The 21,960-nt window shown below is 33.6% G+C and overlaps 1 protein-coding gene across 1 annotated transcript; it reads left to right on the top strand.

The window, feature by feature from the left end:
• Positions 1-134: 134 nt before the first annotated feature.
• Positions 135-20,882, top strand: LOC128159259 (dual serine/threonine and tyrosine protein kinase-like). The gene is made up of 15 exons (XM_052822321.1): positions 135-364; positions 7,174-7,694; positions 8,035-8,749; positions 9,279-9,431; positions 12,323-12,414; positions 12,951-13,034; positions 13,714-13,728; positions 14,785-14,882; positions 15,439-15,647; positions 15,977-16,133; positions 16,489-16,644; positions 16,855-16,945; positions 17,068-17,317; positions 17,777-17,999; positions 19,376-20,882. Exons 1-15 carry the CDS (start codon positions 235-237, stop codon positions 19,458-19,460), a joined length of 2,979 nt encoding a protein of 992 aa, XP_052678281.1. The 5' UTR covers positions 135-234; the 3' UTR covers positions 19,461-20,882.
• Positions 20,883-21,960: the final 1,078 nt, after the last annotated feature.

The raw sequence follows: 21,960 nt of genomic DNA on the forward strand, positions 1-21,960 counted from the left end.
GAAACAAAGAAGAAGACGAAGAATGTCACAACTGTAACATCAATGAGCATGTATTTCAGTTATCAGGATTCATAAAAAAAAAACTACCAGGGCATGTAAAGCGAAAAATGATTCTTGGTTGGCCTATCGGTAAAGAACGGTAACTCGTGTTCCATTTTGTGTGTGGATATGAGATCTTCACACGGGAGTATGCCATGAACAATTTCCTGTATTACCTTTGGAGATTTAGTGCCTATGAAGATGATGGCGAATATTCCTGCGGAACTAAATCGTTTTTGTACCTGTTCCAAGCGCCTGCGGACCATTCTTACTGACACTAAGCGATGTTTTGACGACATTAACGAGGATGGGAAACAAGAAGTGGGTGAGTGCTGAACTTACTTTCTTTTCAGTTGCATTAACTTTCTAAAACAGAAATGTTCCAAAAATTAGCCGTTCTTTCATTTCTGACAAATTTCTTTTTGTTGAAATTCATGGTATATGAAACTTGCAAATACATTATTGATAAGATTTTATAGAAATAAATATTCAGTGCATTGTAGATTGTATTTGATAAAACATTGATTTCAATGCCCATTGTTTTTTAAAATACTCAAAGTCTCAAACTATAAATAGGATTTTCCCATGATATTCTAATGTCCAGATATTTTGACTCACTTGTATCAACAACAGTGTGTATCATAAATCTGATCAGGGATAATTTTATTGTCTTTACAGGGTTGATATTAATTAAGTAGGTTAATTTCTCTCAAGATGACACAAAAATTCTATAGTATTTATCAGTGGATAGTTTTTTTTTATGAGAGAGAGAGAGAGAGACTGAGAGCTCTTAAAATTCATAGGGTTTGTTAAATCTAATGCATAGAAGGAAATTATTCGAAAAATTTTTAGTGGAATTGCAACAATGCACTAGCTCCTATTTGACATACATCTAAATAATGGTTGATTGTTAATTTCAATTAGATAGTCCCTTACTTTTTTTCCTTTTCACCCTTTCATGCCACTTATGAACATGTTCATTACATGTAATTTCATCCACTTGTTGCCATTGTTCCCTAATTAGGTTGTACTTGGGATTCAAAGGGCAAAAAAAAACTCCTTATGGTGCAACAATACAGTTGGCGTCTTATTACAAAATTATGTCTTTGAGAGAAAGATATTCGATAAAAGTAACTCTATTTTTTTTAAAATATTAGTCAGAGAGTTGCCTATCTTGTTATAAGGCTCCAAGCTCGATATCATGTATGTTCCAGCCTAGTGAGTCTACAGATACACCCAATTTTCATGGGACACTCCATAGTTTGATATAAACCTTCAACTTGTTAAACCCTGGCAAGTAGATGCCATATACAAAAAGAAATTAATTATTGTGAAGAAAACTTAAGCACCTCATGATTTAATTAATATAAATGTACATTGTAAACATAGATAGACGGGGATTAGGAATTTTTGTCCTTGAAATGCTGAATGATGATTATTGATGCAGCACATAAGTAGATTAAGTACAAGAATCTGTCTACCAGTTCCATGTGTACAGTGTATTGATAAAGATGTTTTCAATGACATGTATCCATTGGCAATATATTGCCCTAAATATCATACAGTTTTTTTATGCAGATGATTAATTTTCAAAACTGCACTCCTCTATGTGCAGAGGCCTTTGACACCCCCCCCCCCCTTAAAAACTAAACTCATCCCTCACACCCCTTATTAGGAAAATTTCTGTGTGTTCGCACTTATCCTCATTTATCAATCTTGTAAAACATTTGTTTTCTTGAGCTGGGTTATAAGACTTTGTAGTACTCGCACTTGCTGATATAGCATTCTGGAAATTGGAAATTATTACTGCGTCCATATCATTTTAAGTCACCATATCAATTTAAGTCACCAGATGGCATGCACAGTTCTGTCTACATCATAAATCAGGCAGGTTGCAATTACATGGGTTAATTACTAATTGTGGTTGTCATAAGGTTAATGGTGGAAATTATAGCACCGATATTAAAGGCCCTTAATGATTTATGAACAGTCTTTGACAGATTTAATATGATTAAAAATGAATATTAATTTAACTGTATGAAACTTGTTAGTTGCTTGAAATACACACCATGAAATATAAGATATAATGGTGTATTTGTTTCTTTTTCGCATTTCAGAATTTGCAAACATGGAGATTTTTTTAATTTAGGAGTTTTTTGCAGTTTAAAAATTTCTCTTATTATCTTTATAACAAAAAATACTGGATATAATTTTTGCGCATTGAATATTTTGCAATATAAAAGAGGTCGCAAAAAAGTGAAAATTAGATCATCGTGAAAATTACGGGATATACGGTATGGTCTCTTATACTGGAGGTGACTAGGTTTCTTTTCTTTTGTCTATACTTCCAACAATATCTCAATATGTCCAAGTTGGTTTTTCATCAATTTTTGTTTTATGTGTTTTAGTTTGAGTTAATTTTAAACTTGCTGGATAAAGCTTCCAAAAACAAGGAAGTCTGTCACTGATTAAGGTTGACTTTTGTCCCAATTAATCAACAGGTGCATGTACCAGCTAAAGTAGATCAGTCTTACTCTAAGATCAAACCACATTTTTTCATTAATTGATTTTGTTAGATAATTGCCAACTAAAAGTACCGCATCATTTAATCAGTGGGGACTGGTTAGGTTGTATTTTGTTTTCTTATGATTGACTCATTAAGTGCCATCTAGTACATTCTGTGTCATTTGGTCAGTGGGGACTAGTTTGGTCAGGTTGTGTTTAAATTTCTTATGATTGACAGGAAAAGGGTGCTTTGTTTCGTCTATAAAAAGTGTTATCTATGCAGTACAGTGTTGTTGAATCGGTCTTCCTTGTCTAAACAATAGATCCTTAATATATGAACTAAGGCAACTAGTATATATACTTATGACAAAAATGTGAAGGCCACGGATCACAAATTACTGGTACATGTACAACTTGATAAATTGCAGTATAATTATCCATTACTGTCAGTACACATCAGTCTGTTTTCTCTATCCTTGGACAATAAGTAGAGGGCACACTTCGTAGATACAAGAGAAGGTCAAGGATATTAAGATAAATTGTTAAGTGCTGTATAGAGAGACACTGTTCAGTGTTAGAGGGGCCTGCTATATGTATGTACACCCTGACTGATAATTCATCTAGTTTCCTTCCTTCTGCTGGTCCCCCTTTCCCCCCTTTGAACACACCCCTGAAATCACAGATACACAGGCACAAACACATGTGTACTAAATTCATTCTTTGTTACTTTATGTGTGCACTCATACTATTTCTTAGATCTACTGTGTACTTTTAAAAAAGTGTATTTTACAAGAGTAGAATGAAGTTAAAGCAGATGAATTTCTTTGCAATTGGTCAGGCATAATTAGAATTACATTACACAAACAATAAACATGATATTATATCAAAAGTTCCACGTTGACATGAATTTTTATAATCATTGAGGGATGCACAGTTACTTCCAGCATAACTTCTCCAAGAAAAGGATTGACTTCTCCACCGAGTCACCGACAGCACTAGTTATGGAGGATTCTTGTATGTCTCCATTATATTGTAATCGCTGTAATTGATGTTTACTTATACAGCTAATGGAAGCTCCACTGTCAACCAAGCACTTGATGGGTGTATTCTGCAGTTTGGCTTCGACAAAGTTCCTCTCCATGGCTGCAGTGAACTGTAATTCGGGTGTCCCTTGGGTCATGCAGGAAAGTTGAGAACATCTCCTCTTCTGACATAACCATCCCTGGGAAACCTTTCTTCGTCCCATGACTGACTTCAAGTTTAGAGCTAGTCTGAAACTATAAGAGAGTAGTCAGTATCATGGAAGCCAAGATGGACTAGAATTTGCATGTCATTTACAAATTTGTAAGCAATTAACATAGAAGTCAGAGATGAAATGAACTTGAATTATCTATACAAAGTGTACATTTTTGTTTCTTACACAATTGAAAGTGGAAGAATATCAACAAAGTTGTACTTATCTTTCAGTAGTATGTGACTCCCCTTTGGACAGGTCTGGCTCTAATTCATCTCAATCATCGAAGTATCTTTATAGACTAAAACTATCCTGCCTATTGACTGTGCCTTCTAGCTATAGTATAAAGCAACTATGCATACCCGGATTCTCCACCACATCTGTCACCGAGGGGAAAGGGCACTAAAGAGTAAGGGGAATTAACTTGTATAGGCCCAACCCAAGAGACAGGGGGTCAGCCTAGTCAATAGGCTTAAATTGACCTCTAAGTCGAATATGCATAGAGCTATAACTCGAAGGCAGGTTTCACAATTTATTGATCAAGTGATTTTATAAAATATCAACAATAATCAAATAAAATAAAGTCAAAATAGAACAGGATAAAAATAATTATTTCTTGTAAAGCCAAATGAGTCAGGTTTGAATTCAGCTCAATGTTGCTTAGTCTACTGACGGACTGGTGGACAGTAACTAGATAGTCAGTATGAAGACATAAGCAACATGAGGTAGCGGCCAAAAGTTTCTGACTGAATTGAATAAATTTCTAACTGTATTTATATTCTAAAAGATAATGAAAGTGAGGCACAGTACTCATGATAATTACTCAGAACAATTACATTGACTAATTGGGGATAATAAGGAGAGCAGACTGACCCTCGCTAATTAATTGTCATCTGGCATGAGTTAACTCTAAAACACGTTACTCAAAATTACGCACCATGACACATGCTACATGAATAAAATCAAAATTTTATTGTCATTCCTGACCACTCTGAAAAGAAGCCCTCAAACATTTATATATATTTGTATACTTTGAAACTCTAAAGATCTACAATTTTAGCTCATGTATGTCTTTCAATGCAGATATTTAAAAAAAAAAACTTTAATAATCTATTCAAAGACATTTTGTTGTGACATTTCTCCTACTAGAAAAATTGGTTTTTTAGCTGAAAAATATGTCTTCTTCATTTCCATTTGCAAACGTGTCACAAGAAAGATATGCTTGACATGTGATTGAAATAAACAAGACTTGACCCGACACCATGGGGTCTCTGTTTAAAATTGAAACATATGACTTAATAGTTGAAGGTCATTCAACTCAAGTGCAAGTTAGTACACAGGTCCGGTTTCAGTTGGTCAGAATCATCAAGAAATGTACTAACATCTATTTATTAATGATATATGTGATTTTTTTTGGTATAACTAAGTGGTTTTAGGGAGTTTTTTAAATTAATCATTAAATGTACTTAATTATAATCTGATTTTATTTGATCTTTGATGAGATTTTTTAAAACATGTACTGGTACTCTAAGTACTAAAAAATGAACAACATGAAACATATTTTCTTGAACATCATTTAAATGGCAATTCAGGCTCATATCAACCACTTTACCTGTTTAAGATTATGTGGAAAAACAGAGCTAAAATAATGACATGTTCAAATTCATAAACTTGGCATTACAACTCTTTTATCAGTATGACGTTTTACTTTTTAATGATTTTTTTCTCAGCAATTTCCTGATATAAACCATGCGTGACATAGACGAATGTAGCAATATATTTCTGTACGACTGAAGCCGACCTTGTACGAATCACACTCGCCTTTGTAGTTCCTATAGTCTTGTGACTCAAGGCTCCTAATAACCATATCAGGTGACCTAAGGTCGCATAGCTATCTCTAAATAACCCTGAGTGGCAAGAGCTTATTCATTTTTTTTTAAATTCCGTAGGATTTATGCATGACAGATATCATTTTAACAAAAGATTTAACTTATTGTACTCCTTATTAATTTTTTTTATTAATATTAAAAATTATTTAAAGAGAGAGAGAGAAAGAGAGAGAGAGAGAGAGATTCTTTGCAAGATTTTCATGGCCTGCTGATTTTTTAAAGTAAATGAATCATAATGATCAGTGCTTAAAGGTAACTGAGGGGACAGAGTTGTTGGGTCGTACATAGGATTGAACATTTTGCAGATTGAAATGACTGGAAATTTTTTTTTCACAAGTATTGAATCAAGACTTATAGAAAGTATGATAATAGAACAATTTCAACAAGACCTTGGACTTTCGGTAGGACATGGCTTTCTATTTTTTGAGTCAAAACAAGTTAAAAATGACGCTGGATTTAAGCGAAATATGCACCAATTGCGTAGTTCTAGCTCAATAGCCAGACAAATTATTTTAATTTCAAAAAGCCATTACTGAGTGGCCTACAATGAAAAAGACAGGCATATGTCACAATACTGTTTGACACAACTACTTCAAGTCTAAACTCTTGTTAAAATGGTTTTCTAAGAACAGTACCCCATAAAACTTATATCTATATATTTATTGTTCTTACTGAAACATTCCATGTCTGGGTTGATAGCCAATATTACTTTGCATATATAACAGGAACTAATAGTGAAGAAATTGCATAATTGATAATGAAAATGTTTTACACCCATGCATTTTATCTGCTCTCATAGGCATGTTACGGAAATCCCAACATTTGTGTTAATTGATAATATCTGTTTTTCAAGTACTTTTTTTTTATGTTGGTATTTATTATTTTTATTAAAGTATACTCAGAAGTGTCATTAAATATATTCAATAGTCAACGTTGATGTACCAGACAGTATGTAAACACAAGACTGAAGTATAATTCTAATGTAGGTGAATTTGAAGCATCCATTTATGTATTGTGTGGAATGGTTATACATGAAGTCACTAAAAATTAATGTTACCAGGTTGTTGGTTTTTTTTTAAACAGTTGATATTATACACTTCTTTTGAATTGAGATGAATACAATTCTGTCAAATCATAATGGTTTATATGTCAACAAACATTTCAATTCTCTATTTATTATTGTTGGGGAAGAGGCCAGATATTTCTTTAAAAGTTCTTAATTGTAAATTTTGGTGTGAATTTTTTTTTTACCAATTAAAAAGTCTTTAAAATTTTAAGGTTATACAAAAATGAATTGTTATTCAAGGTCAAATATAATATGACCCCCCCCCCCCCCCCCACCACCACCAATGCACGCACATTTGATTTTATCATTGTCCAGAAATATTGAATATACAAAGATTCTACTGAAAAAACATGGACATATATGGTTTCTTGATACTGAAATTAATAACTAGGTATTGCCTGATTAAAGTGTGAAGTCATAAGTTTTGATATTCCCTATAGGACAACTGTTCATGGTGGAACTTCTCCAAGAAGAGGAAGAGGAAGTGTTGTCAACGGCAACCAAACCCCCTGGGATTGTGATACTGGGTCAGAACATCTATACAAAAGCCCGACTCATCAATGAAATCTTCAACAGAAACTTGTTTCCCCTGGAGTTCAGCGAATCAGAAAAAAATGGCAACTACCGCTCAGTGCGATTCAAACATGGACACAATTTATCCGTTAGTCTCCAGTTACCGGACGATTACGACCTTGTGGACAACTTGGAGTCGTATAAAGGACCGTGGAAAACGATTCCGCGGAAAGACCTGGAAATAAATGACAATGAGGTCGGGGACCCTGCCCTCGGTCTCGCTGTGCTGGAGGTGAATTTGAACCACGTGCTCCTTCGACACGGAGCCAGGGTGATAGTATCACCCTCCTCCCCCAACTGTGATATAAGGAAGGTGTACACGGACTGTGTGCAGGAAGTCTCGCCCATACTCATCTACTGTTATGAAGATGAAGTCCTGCCAGAAAAGGTGAAGTACTTTAATCAATAAAGTAACTACAAACAGCATCACTTCCTATGAATCCTTCATGGTAACTATGGTGCTGATCTTTCAGGGGAAATATAGCTAATTTGAGGAAGATTTAGTTGGTAGATGGTATTGATGATGTAAATGAAACACTAAATAGCCATTACGTCATATTTCCACAAACTATGTCATTTGCCCTTCAAGAGAGCAGTACTGCAGAAATTGTTAAGGGGTTTATAACTGAATAAAATTTGTATTGTAAAAATCTAGAATACATTGGTACCTTTGGTTTACATACTTGATAAATTGATTTTATATTTTGACACTATATTGAATATTTTAGGATCTTCAGTTATTAAGAGAACTTTCCAATGTCAGCCACTATCAAGCTGTGTGCTTTGTAAGAGTTCCTCCCCCTGGCCAGAAAAACATGGACTTAGATCCCCCAGATGGCGCCCCAACTAGTCAAGAGGATATTCAAAAGAGGCTACAAAGGGAAGTAATACATGAGAAAGAGAGTCATCTAAGTCCTAGTGTTGATGAACCTGTTTATAAGGTCATGCCCGACTCTAGTTATACTAGTGTGCCAAAAGAAATCTTGACAAAAGTCCTTTCAAACTCTGATGTGTTTCGACAACTCTGTAAAATAGGATACTTGAATGATTCACCTGGTGTGCGCAGCATTCAGCATTGTATTGTGTCAGACTATTATGAGGTTGACAGTGAACTTGTAGAGAATTTTGAACTCTTCCCTCAGAAGTTTTTACAGTTTCTACAGCAAATTCTACAGAGGTACTTGGTGAATTCTTCCACGGTTTTGAATAATTCCCATGCTCGCTGCCTCAACATGTTCATTATCTCAGCCTTTGACATGGCAAGGGATATGCTAATTACACCAAAGAAGCTGGAATTTGCCAGAGAAAAGGAAAATGAACTCTTTAAGCAGCTAATGGAGATGGCATCAAAAAAAGGCGACGAAATCAGAAAAATGATTGCAGAGACAATAGGTGATATGAAGGATCAACTGATTCAAAAGGCGGAGGAATACGAGTTTCTAGGTACACAGTATGACATCTTCAGAAGCATTAAAATATACATATAAAATAGCTTTACATGGTCAATACCACAAAACACAGGTAGATTTAAAATATATAATAGAATACCTTTACATCATTACTATCACAATATACAAGTAAAAAATTAAAAATTTTCATAAACCTTCAAATTTTGTTGCAGTACATTGTCAATGTGATAATTTTGAAGAAATAACTCAAATTAGTTATTCATTGCTTGAAATTTCATGCAATAAAATAAATATGAAAAGGGCAATTGTCAAAAATGATTTTTAGCGAGATGATTATGTTTTCTCAATAACCATGTTAACTTAATTTCCAGCTTGCCATGTGATATTAACAATGTTTATTGAATACAATATGTCTAGCAAATTCAAAACTCACATTTATCTTAATCTGGAAAATAAATTAGAAGAGCAGACACATTGACAAGTTCAAAAAGAACAATTCAAAAGAAGATGCGACTTAATTTGTACCTATCTAGATGATTAACAATTGCTGCAATATTTTGTAGGTGTAGATTTCAATGAAGAAGGAGAAATCCTGACCCAGAAAGGTCTGAAGATCTGTACGTACCAAATTCAAGAACTGGTTCTTGGGGCCCTGAACCAGGCAGTGGCCAATAAACTGCTCGAGTCCATCGACATCTTACGCGAGTCCTATACAGGTACTTATGTGAACTCATTCATGGCCATCTACTTGCTGACCAGGCCCAAAACCATAATCTGAGAATAGTTGTTAAGTTTACAGTTTGGTGACTATTACCATTGAATTGACATCATCATTGAATAACAAAATTTTTTTTTTTTTTCATTATTCTTAAAAGTTAATCCACTAATACCTGCAACAAAATTTGGCCCCAACAAATATAAATGACTGATTTTTCTATAGATAGAAATTTTTGTAATGTGAAAAATATTAACCGATATTAAGTTCATCAATCTCAGTGAACACTTTCACAAATTACTTGGATGCCTTAATTGAACTGCTGATGTTTTAAATAAATTAGAATTTTGTTTGCATCAATTAGAAATGATGGATTATTAAGAAATATCTCCATGGGTTCATTTCCACCAAACATTTTTGACTCTGAATGTTTGATCTCTGGCTCTGTCAATATAAGCTGGTCTATAACTACAATGACGTATCATTGATAAAATAAAAAAGCGTAGAGTTTAAAGTGATCATTTATAGACTGCTATCAGGCAGTACTGATAACCGTGCATATGAGGTCATAAGATTTTTCACCAAGTGTTTACAGAATTGTTTTGTTTGTCAGAGGATAAAGGGTTTATGTCATTCTTCCGTTTGCAGTTAAAAAAACCCAAATTAAATTCATTTTGTTTAAAAATGAGAGATTTCCTCAGTTAAATTCCTAAGTTTGACATTAAATCTGACCCACTTTTTTGGGAATATTGTACTATTTTATTTGAACAGATTTTTTTCAAATTGTTATTTTTGCAATATCAAGGCATTATGATTGCATACATCTAAATGATGTATACTACCTCATTAGGGTTTTCAATTTGATGATTAACCTTTTACATGTAACAACTGGATCTATGAAATGTTGTAATTTATCTCTTATTCTGGATTGGCCAGAACATCATGCTCAAATTTGCTACCCTCCAATTGTAAAACCAATTCTCTATATCCATGCACCAAACTAAAAGGTAGGTACATAAATTAAATGGCCGTGCTGTACATCTAGGAATTTAAAATGGAAGTACATGTACTTGAACTTCTCTGTAAATTGTTGCAATATAGTCAGGAAAAGAAGATGAATGCACCAGTTCACAATGCATCAAAAAGGTCTAGCTTCTGGATTTTTTTTCTAAAACTGCTGTTACAGTTAATAAATATTGAGCTGGATGACTGTGGCCATTTTTAGACTGTATTAATTTCCTGAAGAAGAAGAGCTCTGTATTACACGTAATATACAGGAAACTCATTCAATTTTTGGACTTTTTCTTTGCTATATAGTAGTGCATGATGGATAATTTTTTGACTGGCATTGATCCAGCCTCTTTTTATAAATGTTCTAAATTGTGTGGCATTAAAAGTTGTATGTGACCAGCTATCACTAGATTGCTGACCTCACTTTCACCATGTTCTTGGTCATCGGCATTTTGTCTTCTGAACAGACAACTTAGAGCAAGGGTTGTTTTCCTGTTAACCTAGATTAGTTTCACATTGTAGCCATCTGGTTTTTATTTTCGTAAGTTTCTAAATTTATCTTTTCTTGTAACTTGTTTACATGACATAAGAGCCTAGATTTAAATATACTGAATACATGTAAAATAATAGCTATAAATATGATGAAATAAATGTAATGCGACAAAATAAAATTTCTAAATAAAGATACGGAACAAGATAAATCTTTATCAAACAGATACAAGCCCCCTTAGAGCAGATCAGCCATTGGCTCTACCCTATCGTACCGTTATCAGTTATAGATCAGACTTTGATAAATTTTGATCATTGTGTTATAAATGTCAACTCGATTAGTTCATATTTAGTTCATATAGTTTATCAGCGGTAACCTTGGTATAACTATATCTCTGTGACTGATCATCAGCAGTTATTTACCATCAACAGTTTGATAAATTAAGGTTGATGGCTTTGTAGTGTCTGAGTCAGTGGACTATAGCTAGACTTGGATAAAAAGATGAGATCTGATGATAATAGCATTTTCTCTGTAAAAATAAATGGGGCACAGAAAACTGAAATATGACCCTTGAAATTTTTTTTAAAATCCATGTACTGTAAATTCCTCTCTCCTGATGTACCTACCCAATTATTTCTAATGTCATCTCTACAAAACTTTCAAGTTATAAGGAGTTTTTTACTTCTCAATTTAACTTAGGTTCATGTTTGATGGGTTGATTTATTATTTAAAGGTATATTACCTTATACTATGTTGTGATAAATGAGTTATCAGGTTCGGTATATAAATTGTAAAATGACAGAAAAGGTTCTTATAATTAATGAATGAATTTTTAAGTATACAAAACCACCAATTGCTATATTTAAGCTTCTCCGATCCTCAGCCTCAAAGTTTTTTTTTCATTATAAAAGTGCTATTTTTCATTCAAACTTTATAAATGAAATAAAATAAAAAGAAATTTAGAAGAAAAAAAATTGGTAGTACCGGTGCATTGGTGGCTCGAACCCGTTTACTTCTATGTAGTAGATCACCGTGGAACCACTAAGCCAAGCAGTTTGTTGAATGGCTTAGCATAATATTAACACTTCAAGACTAATTAATTTTGTCTATATAAAGGAAAATTTATGCTACGAATAACAAAATTCTGGATAATTTAGAGTTATTGAACATTGCTGAGGATTGGAGATCATTAAAATCTAAATTTTTTCAGTGTTTTAGAAAACTATCTGCAAGACATGTAAAAAAAAAAATGAGATATCCATACTAGTATTACTTTTTTAAAACCAAGGATGCTGTCTGGAAATCAAATTAAATTTTTCATCATTTCATGCCGGGTTCTTTTTTTTCTCTTCTTCCTTGAATAACAAAAATACACATTTGTTTCTATATAGGTACCCTTCAGCGATGCCTGGAGAGTCTGGAGAGAATTGACAAGACAGACGGCAATGGTTCACCGGGGACAACCAGTGAGGCCCTCAAACAGGTTATACAAAAAAAATGTACTATTATATCATCCCTAACACCCCAGCTACTCTATTTCCCAGTTCTTAACAAATGCTTATTTTCATTTCAAAAAATATTTTTTTATGTTAGAAATAATATTAAGTTTACCATACCTTTCTTGTTGGTATTTGAAATTAGTTAAGATTGTATCTCAATGCTTTCAATGAGACCAAATTTTAAACTCTTTTGCTTGTAGCAAAAACAACGTTAAATTCTAGGTTATCTGAAAAAAAAAATACGACTCTTAAAATTTATTTAAGATATTTAAGAGTTAGTATCAATCTCTTTTTGGAAAATCATATTAAAGAATGTTAATAATTTATAAATCCTTGAAATAATATGGTTTTTCAAGCAACCTTAATCAATACATCAACATTAACTTGTTAACAGTTGCAGATAACAGGAAGAAAATTTCCCTCTCTAACATTTGAGTCCATTCATGATATATAGCTTGACGTCATTGTGTAGAATGAGATACCAACTGTAACCACTATTTCTGACTCTGATTTTATACAGATCATGAACGCAGCGTACCAAGTGGAAATCAGTTTACAGTCCAGTTCCTCCTTCATCAGGGTTATACTGGAACGAATGAAACAGGTAACAAAGGATTGAAGTATTGTTGCCTCTCTCTGCTCTTTGTGCGTTCACTAGTCTTGGCCTTACTACAGTAGAGTAGGTAATTGTGTGTGTCAGGTATATATGGGATTCCTACTAGCTCCTACTAGAGGGTTAATCCTTTAGCTTGATTGGTAGAGTGCTGTTTTTGCATGCCAGAGGACCTGGGTTCGAACTTAAGCAAAGGCAATATTTGTGTCTGTTACATTGACACAAGTTTACAGTACAGTTAGAATAAAATGTGCAGACTTTGCTCATTTTACTGCAGTGTTTTTACAATGCATTGTGATTAGTAAACAGTGTTGCATTACAAACTGAGTAGCTAGTGTCAGATTCCTTCATTGTTTTAGATGAGAAATATTCACTCTATAGTCTTTCGGGTAAAAAAAATAATTATCAGTTAAGTAATAATAAAATGTATTCACACGCTTTATTGTCTTTCTGCACTTTCAGTACTTTGATTAAGGCCTTCTTTACTACTTATTTCTCCATTAGCTGGTAATTAAAACATGATGATTAAAAGAATCTCATTAATACATGTATATGGCAGATTACAATACATGAGGAGTTAAAAAAATTCACATTTGCTAGAATTGCACCTAAGCAGTGTGACAGCATCTCTTTTTGTGTAATTAAAAACAACTTTATGCTAATTTTATAGAATGTGATTATGAAGGTCAGTAAAATATAGAATTGGATAATGCATATGCACACAATTATTGTACATTGATTTCCTCATCAAATAATAAATGCCAAATATTTCCTTAATTAAAAGTACCTCTCGTAGCTTAATTTGACTATCTAACTAACCAGGTGCTTGTATTAAATCTTCTCTTATTTTTTGGAATGATTTGTGTCATGGTCATGTAGGTAGAAAAATGCATGTTTAGTGACTGTAATGTCTAAAGGTTAATGCTACGTAGAAAGTTTGGGCAACAGCTGGAAAAGAATGCCACTTCCTAATCAATACATACTAATAATTACATGTACTAATGGATACTCTAGCTAGCGCATTAACAAATCATTTTAAGCAGATCTGCTTAATTTTTCATCAAAAACATTTATATACAACCCTTTGATTTGAGCAATACATGTTTTTCATAAATCTAATGAGAGTATATCAATCGAATATGAAGTCCGAGGTTTTTGTTATCAGTTGATTCATTCTTAAGTGTCCATAAGAACATGTATTGACCAATATTAAAAGGCTATAATCGCTTTATCATAATAAATATATAACTAATACTTTTCAAGATTACTAAAGTAAAATAATTTGTTTATGATTTATATTGATGTGAAGTCGCTATGGTGACATCACAAAGCTGCACATTTCAAAACCTAGCTGTATAGAATATTAAGGTTTGTAAACTTACAGCACGATCATGCAACAAAAAAAGACTAATTATATGCTTTGGGAAATTACAATATTAAAATAATTTTTTGTAATAATCAATAGAAATTAGTTTAATGAATATCTGTAATGTTTGATTAATGCTTGTTGATGTGAAATTTTTTAACCTTGATAAAAAAATAACGTTAACTTCATCCGATGTTGGCATTGTAATTATCATTTTTTCATCCACTGTTATCACATATGCCTTCTTTTAGCTTAACTAACATGGTTGAAACCATGCCATGATGACAAACATATATAAACTGTATTCAATATAACAATCTATCACTACGTCATTGTCAATCAATCAATCAATCTATTAATCAATCAATCTTCCAGCTTGTCCAGTCAATGCCATGGAGCACACAGCCAAAAATAGATTTGGAGTGGAAGAGGAAGGCGGCCTCGGACATGCTGAGTAGTCTGAGTGAGGCCAGGTAACCCGATAAAGAGTACCACCACAAACATTTTATTTGCTGGTCTGTTTAGCTCATTTCATGTTAGGAATCTCAGAAAGAGTCTTGTGTTACGTTCAAAGACCATTGATGCACTTTAGTCTTGCATTAGGTTTTCTATTTCATCAGGTTTCTGACTAAAGAGACTTTACTGTATCATATCCCTAATACCTATACATGTCCTTATATAATATTTTTACAGTCTTGTCTTAAAGTTTGCACAGAGTGACTGTGTTTCACAATGAGATGTGAACATTTTAGAAAATATGTGCATGCATGTGCAAATCTTGGTCAAAATCTTAGTCAGCTCAATGTTCTCAATAACACTGCTGGTAAACTGACTAGATTGAATTCTGAGCTTGATTGTGACATTTATATCTGCTATTTTCAAAGCGAGTATAAGTGAATGAAATTGCTTTATTTGACATCCATTTGATCAAAAAATAATTTTCATAGTTGTATACAATAAGTACGGGTATTCGTATTACATTATTTACAAAATGTAAATACATGTATTCATACTTTTACTTTCTTACAGATTGGCCAAGAATATATCCAGCCAGATCAAAGAAAGGCTGAATAAGTCCCATGATTCCTTTGCGAGTGCTCTGAAACAGTTGGAACAGAAACACTCAGGACGACTGGACCGTATTGAGGAGGGACGACTAAAACTGCGGAAAGTTCACGCCCCGCGAGTAGCCAAGGTCGCTCTGGAGAGTACATCACTGATGGACGTAATACTGAACGGTAAGTTTTATATTTGACTATGACAAGGAATTTTGAAGCACAATTTCACAAAACTTAGTTCCATTTTAAGTGTTCACTTTACGTTGAATAGAAAGTGAGGTGCCATTTCTATTTACCTAAAGAGAAGTAATGGCAAAGGCCTTGTATCTATATTTCTTAAATAAAGAAATATCATCTGAAAAACAACCCTTCAATGTAACATATTTGATTTGATTTTTTGAAGGAATAAAATGAATATGTGTAATATGATGATAATGTGTCCATGTAGATTGCTTATCATTTACTTGTATTAAGTGACATAAGTGACAAAATAACTTTGAATTTTGTAGGCATGCCCCAGATGGGACGAGAGATAGGGCGAGGTCAGTATGGAGTTGTCTACTCCTGCGATTCCTGGGGAGGGTATTCCCCTTGTGCCATAAAATCGGTTGTTCCCCCAGATGACAAGCACTGGAATGACTTGGCTTTAGAGTTTTACTATACAAAGTGAGTTTGATTTTTGTATAATATTTAATTTGAACAAACAACTATAAATTAATTTCATTGTGAAAGAATTTGTTGTCCTTACTCATGGTTTTAAGGTGTATGCACCATGCTCAATGGAAATCCACCCTTATGATAACTTTCTCTACTGTTTCCATACACGTATTAAATATAAAATGCTAATTATAGCTGCATAAATTTAAGAGAAATTAATCTTCACGAGTCATTCGTTTTTAGCTTCTGAACTTTATATTTAGTCAGAGTCAGCTCTTTCATCAGATATCATAAAATGAAAAAGGTTAAATATTCTTGAATTATTTTTACATCTCTTCATACTTTGTCGGGTTTTGATTGACAGGAATATCCCCCAGCATGAGAGAATCGTGGCCCTGCGTGGGTCAGTTATAGACTACATGTATGGGGGAGGGAGCACCCCCGCGGTTCTACTCATCATGGACCGCCTACAGAAGGACCTGTATGGGGCCATCAAACAGGGTCTGGATTGGTTGTCAAGGTAAATATCAAAATAAAAGGTCAAAGGTCATGTTACATCTATGGAGCCATCAAGCAGGGTCTAGGATGGTTTTCAAAGAAAATGATAAAAATAAATGACCAAAGCCCATGTTAATATTAATATCAATTTGAGATTCTCAAGGAATTTAAATAAAATATGTGGCTGTTCCTGATTATAGAAAATTCAGTTTATTTTATTTTTCTCTTGAAGGATTGTTGTAGCGATTGATGTAGTGGAGGGGATTCGATTTCTCCACAGTCAAGGCTTAGTTCATCGTGACATCAAACTTAAAAATGTGTTGGTAGGTACATTAGTAACCAGTAATGCTGAGTTTAAAATATTGTTTTTAAGTTTAAAAACAGTCAAGAATCCATACCTCTTATTCAAAACTGTTTATAGATTTCTTCCATAATATTATTTCAGCTGGATAAAGAAAATCGTGCCAAGTTGACGGATCTAGGTTTCTGTAAACCGGAGGCGATGATGAGTGGGAGCATTGTGGGTACTCCTATACACATGGCCCCGGAGCTCTTCACGGGACGGTATGACTGCAGCGTAGACGTGTATGCCTTTGGGGTTTTGTTCTGGTATGTGTGCGCTGGAAACGTGAAGCTACCTGGTGCCTTTGAACAGTGCGCCAATAAGGATCAGCTATGGCAGAATGTTAAGAAAGGTACGCTAAACAATAATAAAAACTTTGGTAATATCAAGGATTAATATAGAAGAACTGTACATTCTCACTTTTCGGGGATGAATACACTGTATACCTATGTGTAATTTTTAGTGCAATACAAAATTAGTACCCTTTCATCATAATGGCATACAATCATTGGGAGAAGATATTTTCTGCAATTTCATGATTTAAGGAACCTCTTGTTTCCAGAGCAGAATTAGATTTTTTAGCATTACAATTTATAGAGTTACAGTTCGACATGCTCTTGCTAATATGCCAAAGCTGAATCCTAATACGGTCAGTTCATATATATTTATGTACCATGACTAATGTATACAAAGTAACAACAACTAGGAGGAGAAAATCAATAGTACATATTACTTATTACTTAAATTACATGTTTGTTCTTCAGCAATTTTGAAGTTGGCATATTTTTATGATTTTATTGTTTGCATGAAGGACTACGTCCAGAAAAGTTAGCGGTGTTTGATGAAGAATGCTGGACCCTGATGCAGGAATGCTGGGAAGGTGACCCCATGAGGCGCCCCCTACTGGGAAATGTGCAAAAGAGGCTGCAGGATCTACTGTCCACTTACAAGAAAACCCAGGCAGCCAAAGCCAAGACACAGCAGCAGAGCAAGCCGCTGACCAGACGGATTCCCTCCAGCGGATCTAGAAGCCAGTTTGTATCTTGATAACTGAGTGTTGTGTAGACGCGCTGGAGAAGGGGTCAATTAACTCATCTTAAACTAAATTCTTCCGGGCATGTGTGTGATATATGCTTGCATTGAGCCTAATTTAGACAAAGTAGTGCACTCCTGAAAGTTGTATTTGTTGTTGTTATTGTATAGTTAATTCCTGTACGATTTACAAATTGTTTATTAACATCATAGCTTTGTACATGCATGCTTTTGTGTTTTGTTACATTATAATATAATAACCATTACTCTCTTATTTTTAAATGTGTGACATCATCATGTATATATATATATCATACTTCCTAAGAATAAGACTTAGTCCTTAATTCCTATTTTCTAGATTTGAATCCCTATAAAAATAGCTGAATAAAGCTACCGTTTCTGTTATACCAGTCTTTATTTTTTGGACAACATATTTTCTCTTCTTAGGTTAATTCTGGAACCATAAGAACTTGAGGTTGCATAAATAAGGTTGAAAAAGTTTCGTATTGCACATCATTTTGTTTAGGAATACATGTCCATCATCTTCTTATTCTGCTTCTTCTCTCTATATATTAGTGAAATTTTTCTCAGGGTATGGTAAACAAAAAGATACCTCTCTCAGTCTTGTGATTTGTTTGTTAAATGTGTGAGTAGATTTTACGTACTTAACAATATATTCACAGATCCAGAATTTTTTCGGGGTGGGGGGTTGGGGGGTTGGAGAGGAGAGGGGAGAGTCAGATGGATATCTAAGCTTGCCAGGGAGGTAAGAGGCATATTTTTGGTAAATTTTGATATCAAGTAAATTTAAGAAATTTGAAATTACTAGGGAACGTCCAGACCCCCTCCTTCTAGGTCTGTGCATGCATTTTAAATCACATGAATTTTTATAAAACAAAATCCAGAATAGACAAGGCCCATTTTTTTTTTCCATTTATATTTTAAATAGAGCCGCTTATAACCAGCTTGTGTTTAGGTTTGCATCATGCACAATAAACACAGCTGATACACGCTTTTCTTTTTTTTGCTTTTAAATAAAATTTGCCTGGTAAAAGTAGAAAGCTTTAATGCAATTAAAATAAAGCTATTGTATCTATAATATGTAAATGAATGATAGATAGTATTAGTGTAATATTGACATTTTATTTTGATATTTTTTATAATTATTTGCTCACATAGTTGCTGCTTCTATGACAACACTTCTTATTCCTTTTTTATGCATGTTTTTCATTTAATATTGTTAATTCTTCTACCAGTTAATATGAACATTTTTTCTTGTAATAGTCAGAAACATTGCCTCAGCAGATAAAATTTGAAGGGGCGGGGCAGACAGGGCGGGGCACTAGCGCTAGAGCTTCATCTGTCCATTCTTTTTCAGATTCTGTTGCCATCCTGAGTATTTGGAGTCAGGAAGCTTTGACAACTACCCTTTTGTAGAAATTGATGAGCAGCACTTTGAATAACTTTCTTTTGACAGCTTTGCTTTAATACTAAAGCATTAAATGTGCCTGGTTTTACATCAATATTTATATCGCATTGTTTACCAGGTAGAAAAGTATTTCATGTCAACTCTGGTCATGTACTTTGTAGCAATGCTTATAAAATGTTAGATTAATTTTGATATATGTAACCTATTTGGGGTTTAAAATAAGCTCTGTAAATATTGTCATTTTTTAAAATGTACATTCCTAAGTGCTTTTGAAAAGAAATTGTTTTTCATATATTTATGATTATTCATACCTACATATTTGTATAATGCATTAGTAGTACATGTATTTTGTGCAATTCTTTTTACTAGTAAAACTACTTTAAATTTATGCATTATGAATGCTCCACCAATTTCTTGCTTTTTATTATCACATGCAATCATTGACTGATCATGAAAGGTATTTTTTTAATTGTTAAACTTGAGCAATTTTTCTTGTTAAATTCTGTTACATGTAAATAAATGTGTTTATTAATTTTGTATTACATGTATTAGGAATGGTTAACCATTTAAATATTTTGGTTGTTTTGATATATCCAGTTGAATATCAAAATTTTGATATATTGTACATGTATTATGATGATGTATTGAGATTACAGTTCCTTACTTATCAAAGGGTTTTGTTGTTGTTAAAAATCATTGCATGCATGGATCTAGAGGATGGGATGGGACATTTTCTAGATCTGCAATTGCATTGTATGTGCCACACATACATGATATTTGTATAAAGCTATTTTTCTGAGTAGTACATGTACGTGATATGATATTGTTTAACTGTACATTGTACATCTGGCCTATTCTTAAGTTTCATTTTGTTTGAACAAATTTGTACAGTATAAATAAACATTCAAGTTTAGACTTCGATTAAAACTCGCTGTCAGTCTTGCACATGCTTATTTAGCATGGGACAACTTGCTGAATTTTTCTCGTTTTCATGAATAATTCATGCATTATTCTGATTGGTTCCTTCACACTTTTGTAGAGACAGTTCATCTAGTCATATATTGTCTGCTCGAATGAATGTTCTCGTATCATGATCCTTAAAAAAAATCGCTCTCTTATTGGTTAACAGAAAATATTAAACAGTCATGAAAACAAAAAAGTTGGCCAATGGTCAGTAAAGGTGGGGGTTTCCCATGATGCAGTCTGAAATAATTGTTGTAAACCAGTTATGCGCAATCAATAATTTACCTGTATTACGAAAATGTGCTGTCATCTTGAAAATCCACACAGCCCGCATCTAAACTGATAGCGTTTGTTCCTAATAAAAATTGTGAATGTTTTTATTGGTTGTTTGACAATTATTGATGCTGACTCATGTTCACTGTTTCTGTTATTTCAGATTTTTACACCAAATGAACTAAAATTGTTGTAGTCATGAATAAAAGCAAATTCTTTTGTCGTTGTCACATTTAATTTTCCTCAATAGGTTTGTTGGAGCCTTTCGTATATTTTCAAGTCGGATCTTATTCTCGGATCCTCCAAAACTTACTGCTGATGCGGTGCTTACATATATCAAAGAAAGGTTTTTAGGTATTGACAATATGATGTACACCTTAAATGTACCTTGATAGTAAATGCCTTGTTCCGACTTTAAAGGACGGGGCATTAACTGCTTGATTTTGTGAGGACCGATATGTTCATCCGAAGCTTTTCCGTATTGTGGACGGATACGGTATGGTGATTCATAGGTCTCTATAGTGACTGTTTGAGGTCTCTATAGTGACTGTTTGAAAGGGGAGAAACGATAAAATGTATATTTTTTTTTTATAAAACGTGTTTCATTAATAGCTATGAAAAAGGCAAATTTAGATTTATTGTAAGCAAGTAAACATTGAAACGTCAAAAGAACTGGTAGAATCGAAGTACTGAAAGCCGGGCTCTTTTGGTGTGTCTTTATGCATATTGTGTAGTAAAGACTGAAAATCTCTCTCTCTCTCTCTCTCTCTCTCTCTCTCTCTCTCTCTCTCTCTCTCTCTCATGCTTTTAATGTCGGCAAAGCGTCAGAGAGCGACCAAATTTTGTAAGCGGCTATACATAAAAAATATGTCTGTCTAGTAGAAGTTAAAAAGTTCAACAATTGATGCCTTGAATTTTGCAACAAGCATTATATATTCAATCCCCATTTCTTCATCGCGCAGCAAAGAAGTTCATGGAAATTCATGCGCATTGTATGTGTCCAAAATGCATAGTAATGTTTTAAAAACACGTTATTAATAAGAAAACTCAAAAAGATAGACAATTCATTCGAAATTCAAAAAAAAAGAAAAGAAACAAAATGCCAACACTTTTGACAAAACGTGGCTCTTTGTGTAACTATTTGGTATAGCGGAAGCTTTACCTTGACGCTGTTTGGTTTTTTGTTTACTTTTGAAGTTGTGCTATTTATAGTAACATTGGCGATTTGCCTGCCTATAGCCAGGACTCTGCTTTCAGCAGAGCCCGGCTAAAAAGTAGATTTTAATCTGTAATTGCTG

Source organism: Crassostrea angulata, chromosome 8 (genome assembly GCF_025612915.1).
Source record: "Crassostrea angulata isolate pt1a10 chromosome 8, ASM2561291v2, whole genome shotgun sequence".
Taxonomy (NCBI): domain Eukaryota; kingdom Metazoa; phylum Mollusca; class Bivalvia; order Ostreida; family Ostreidae; genus Magallana; species Magallana angulata.

Bases quoted from the DNA above. Each gene is read 5' to 3' on its own strand.
- LOC128159259 (XM_052822321.1), top strand. From the start codon at position 235: ATGAAGATGATGGCGAATATTCCTGCGGAACTAAATCGTTTTTGTACC. The intron at 14,883-15,438 runs GTAACCCGATAA...ACTTTCTTACAG, and splicing joins AGTAGTCTGAGTGAGGCCAG to ATTGGCCAAGAATATATCCA. The intron at 16,946-17,067 runs GTAGGTACATTA...ATATTATTTCAG, and splicing joins TCAAACTTAAAAATGTGTTG to CTGGATAAAGAAAATCGTGC.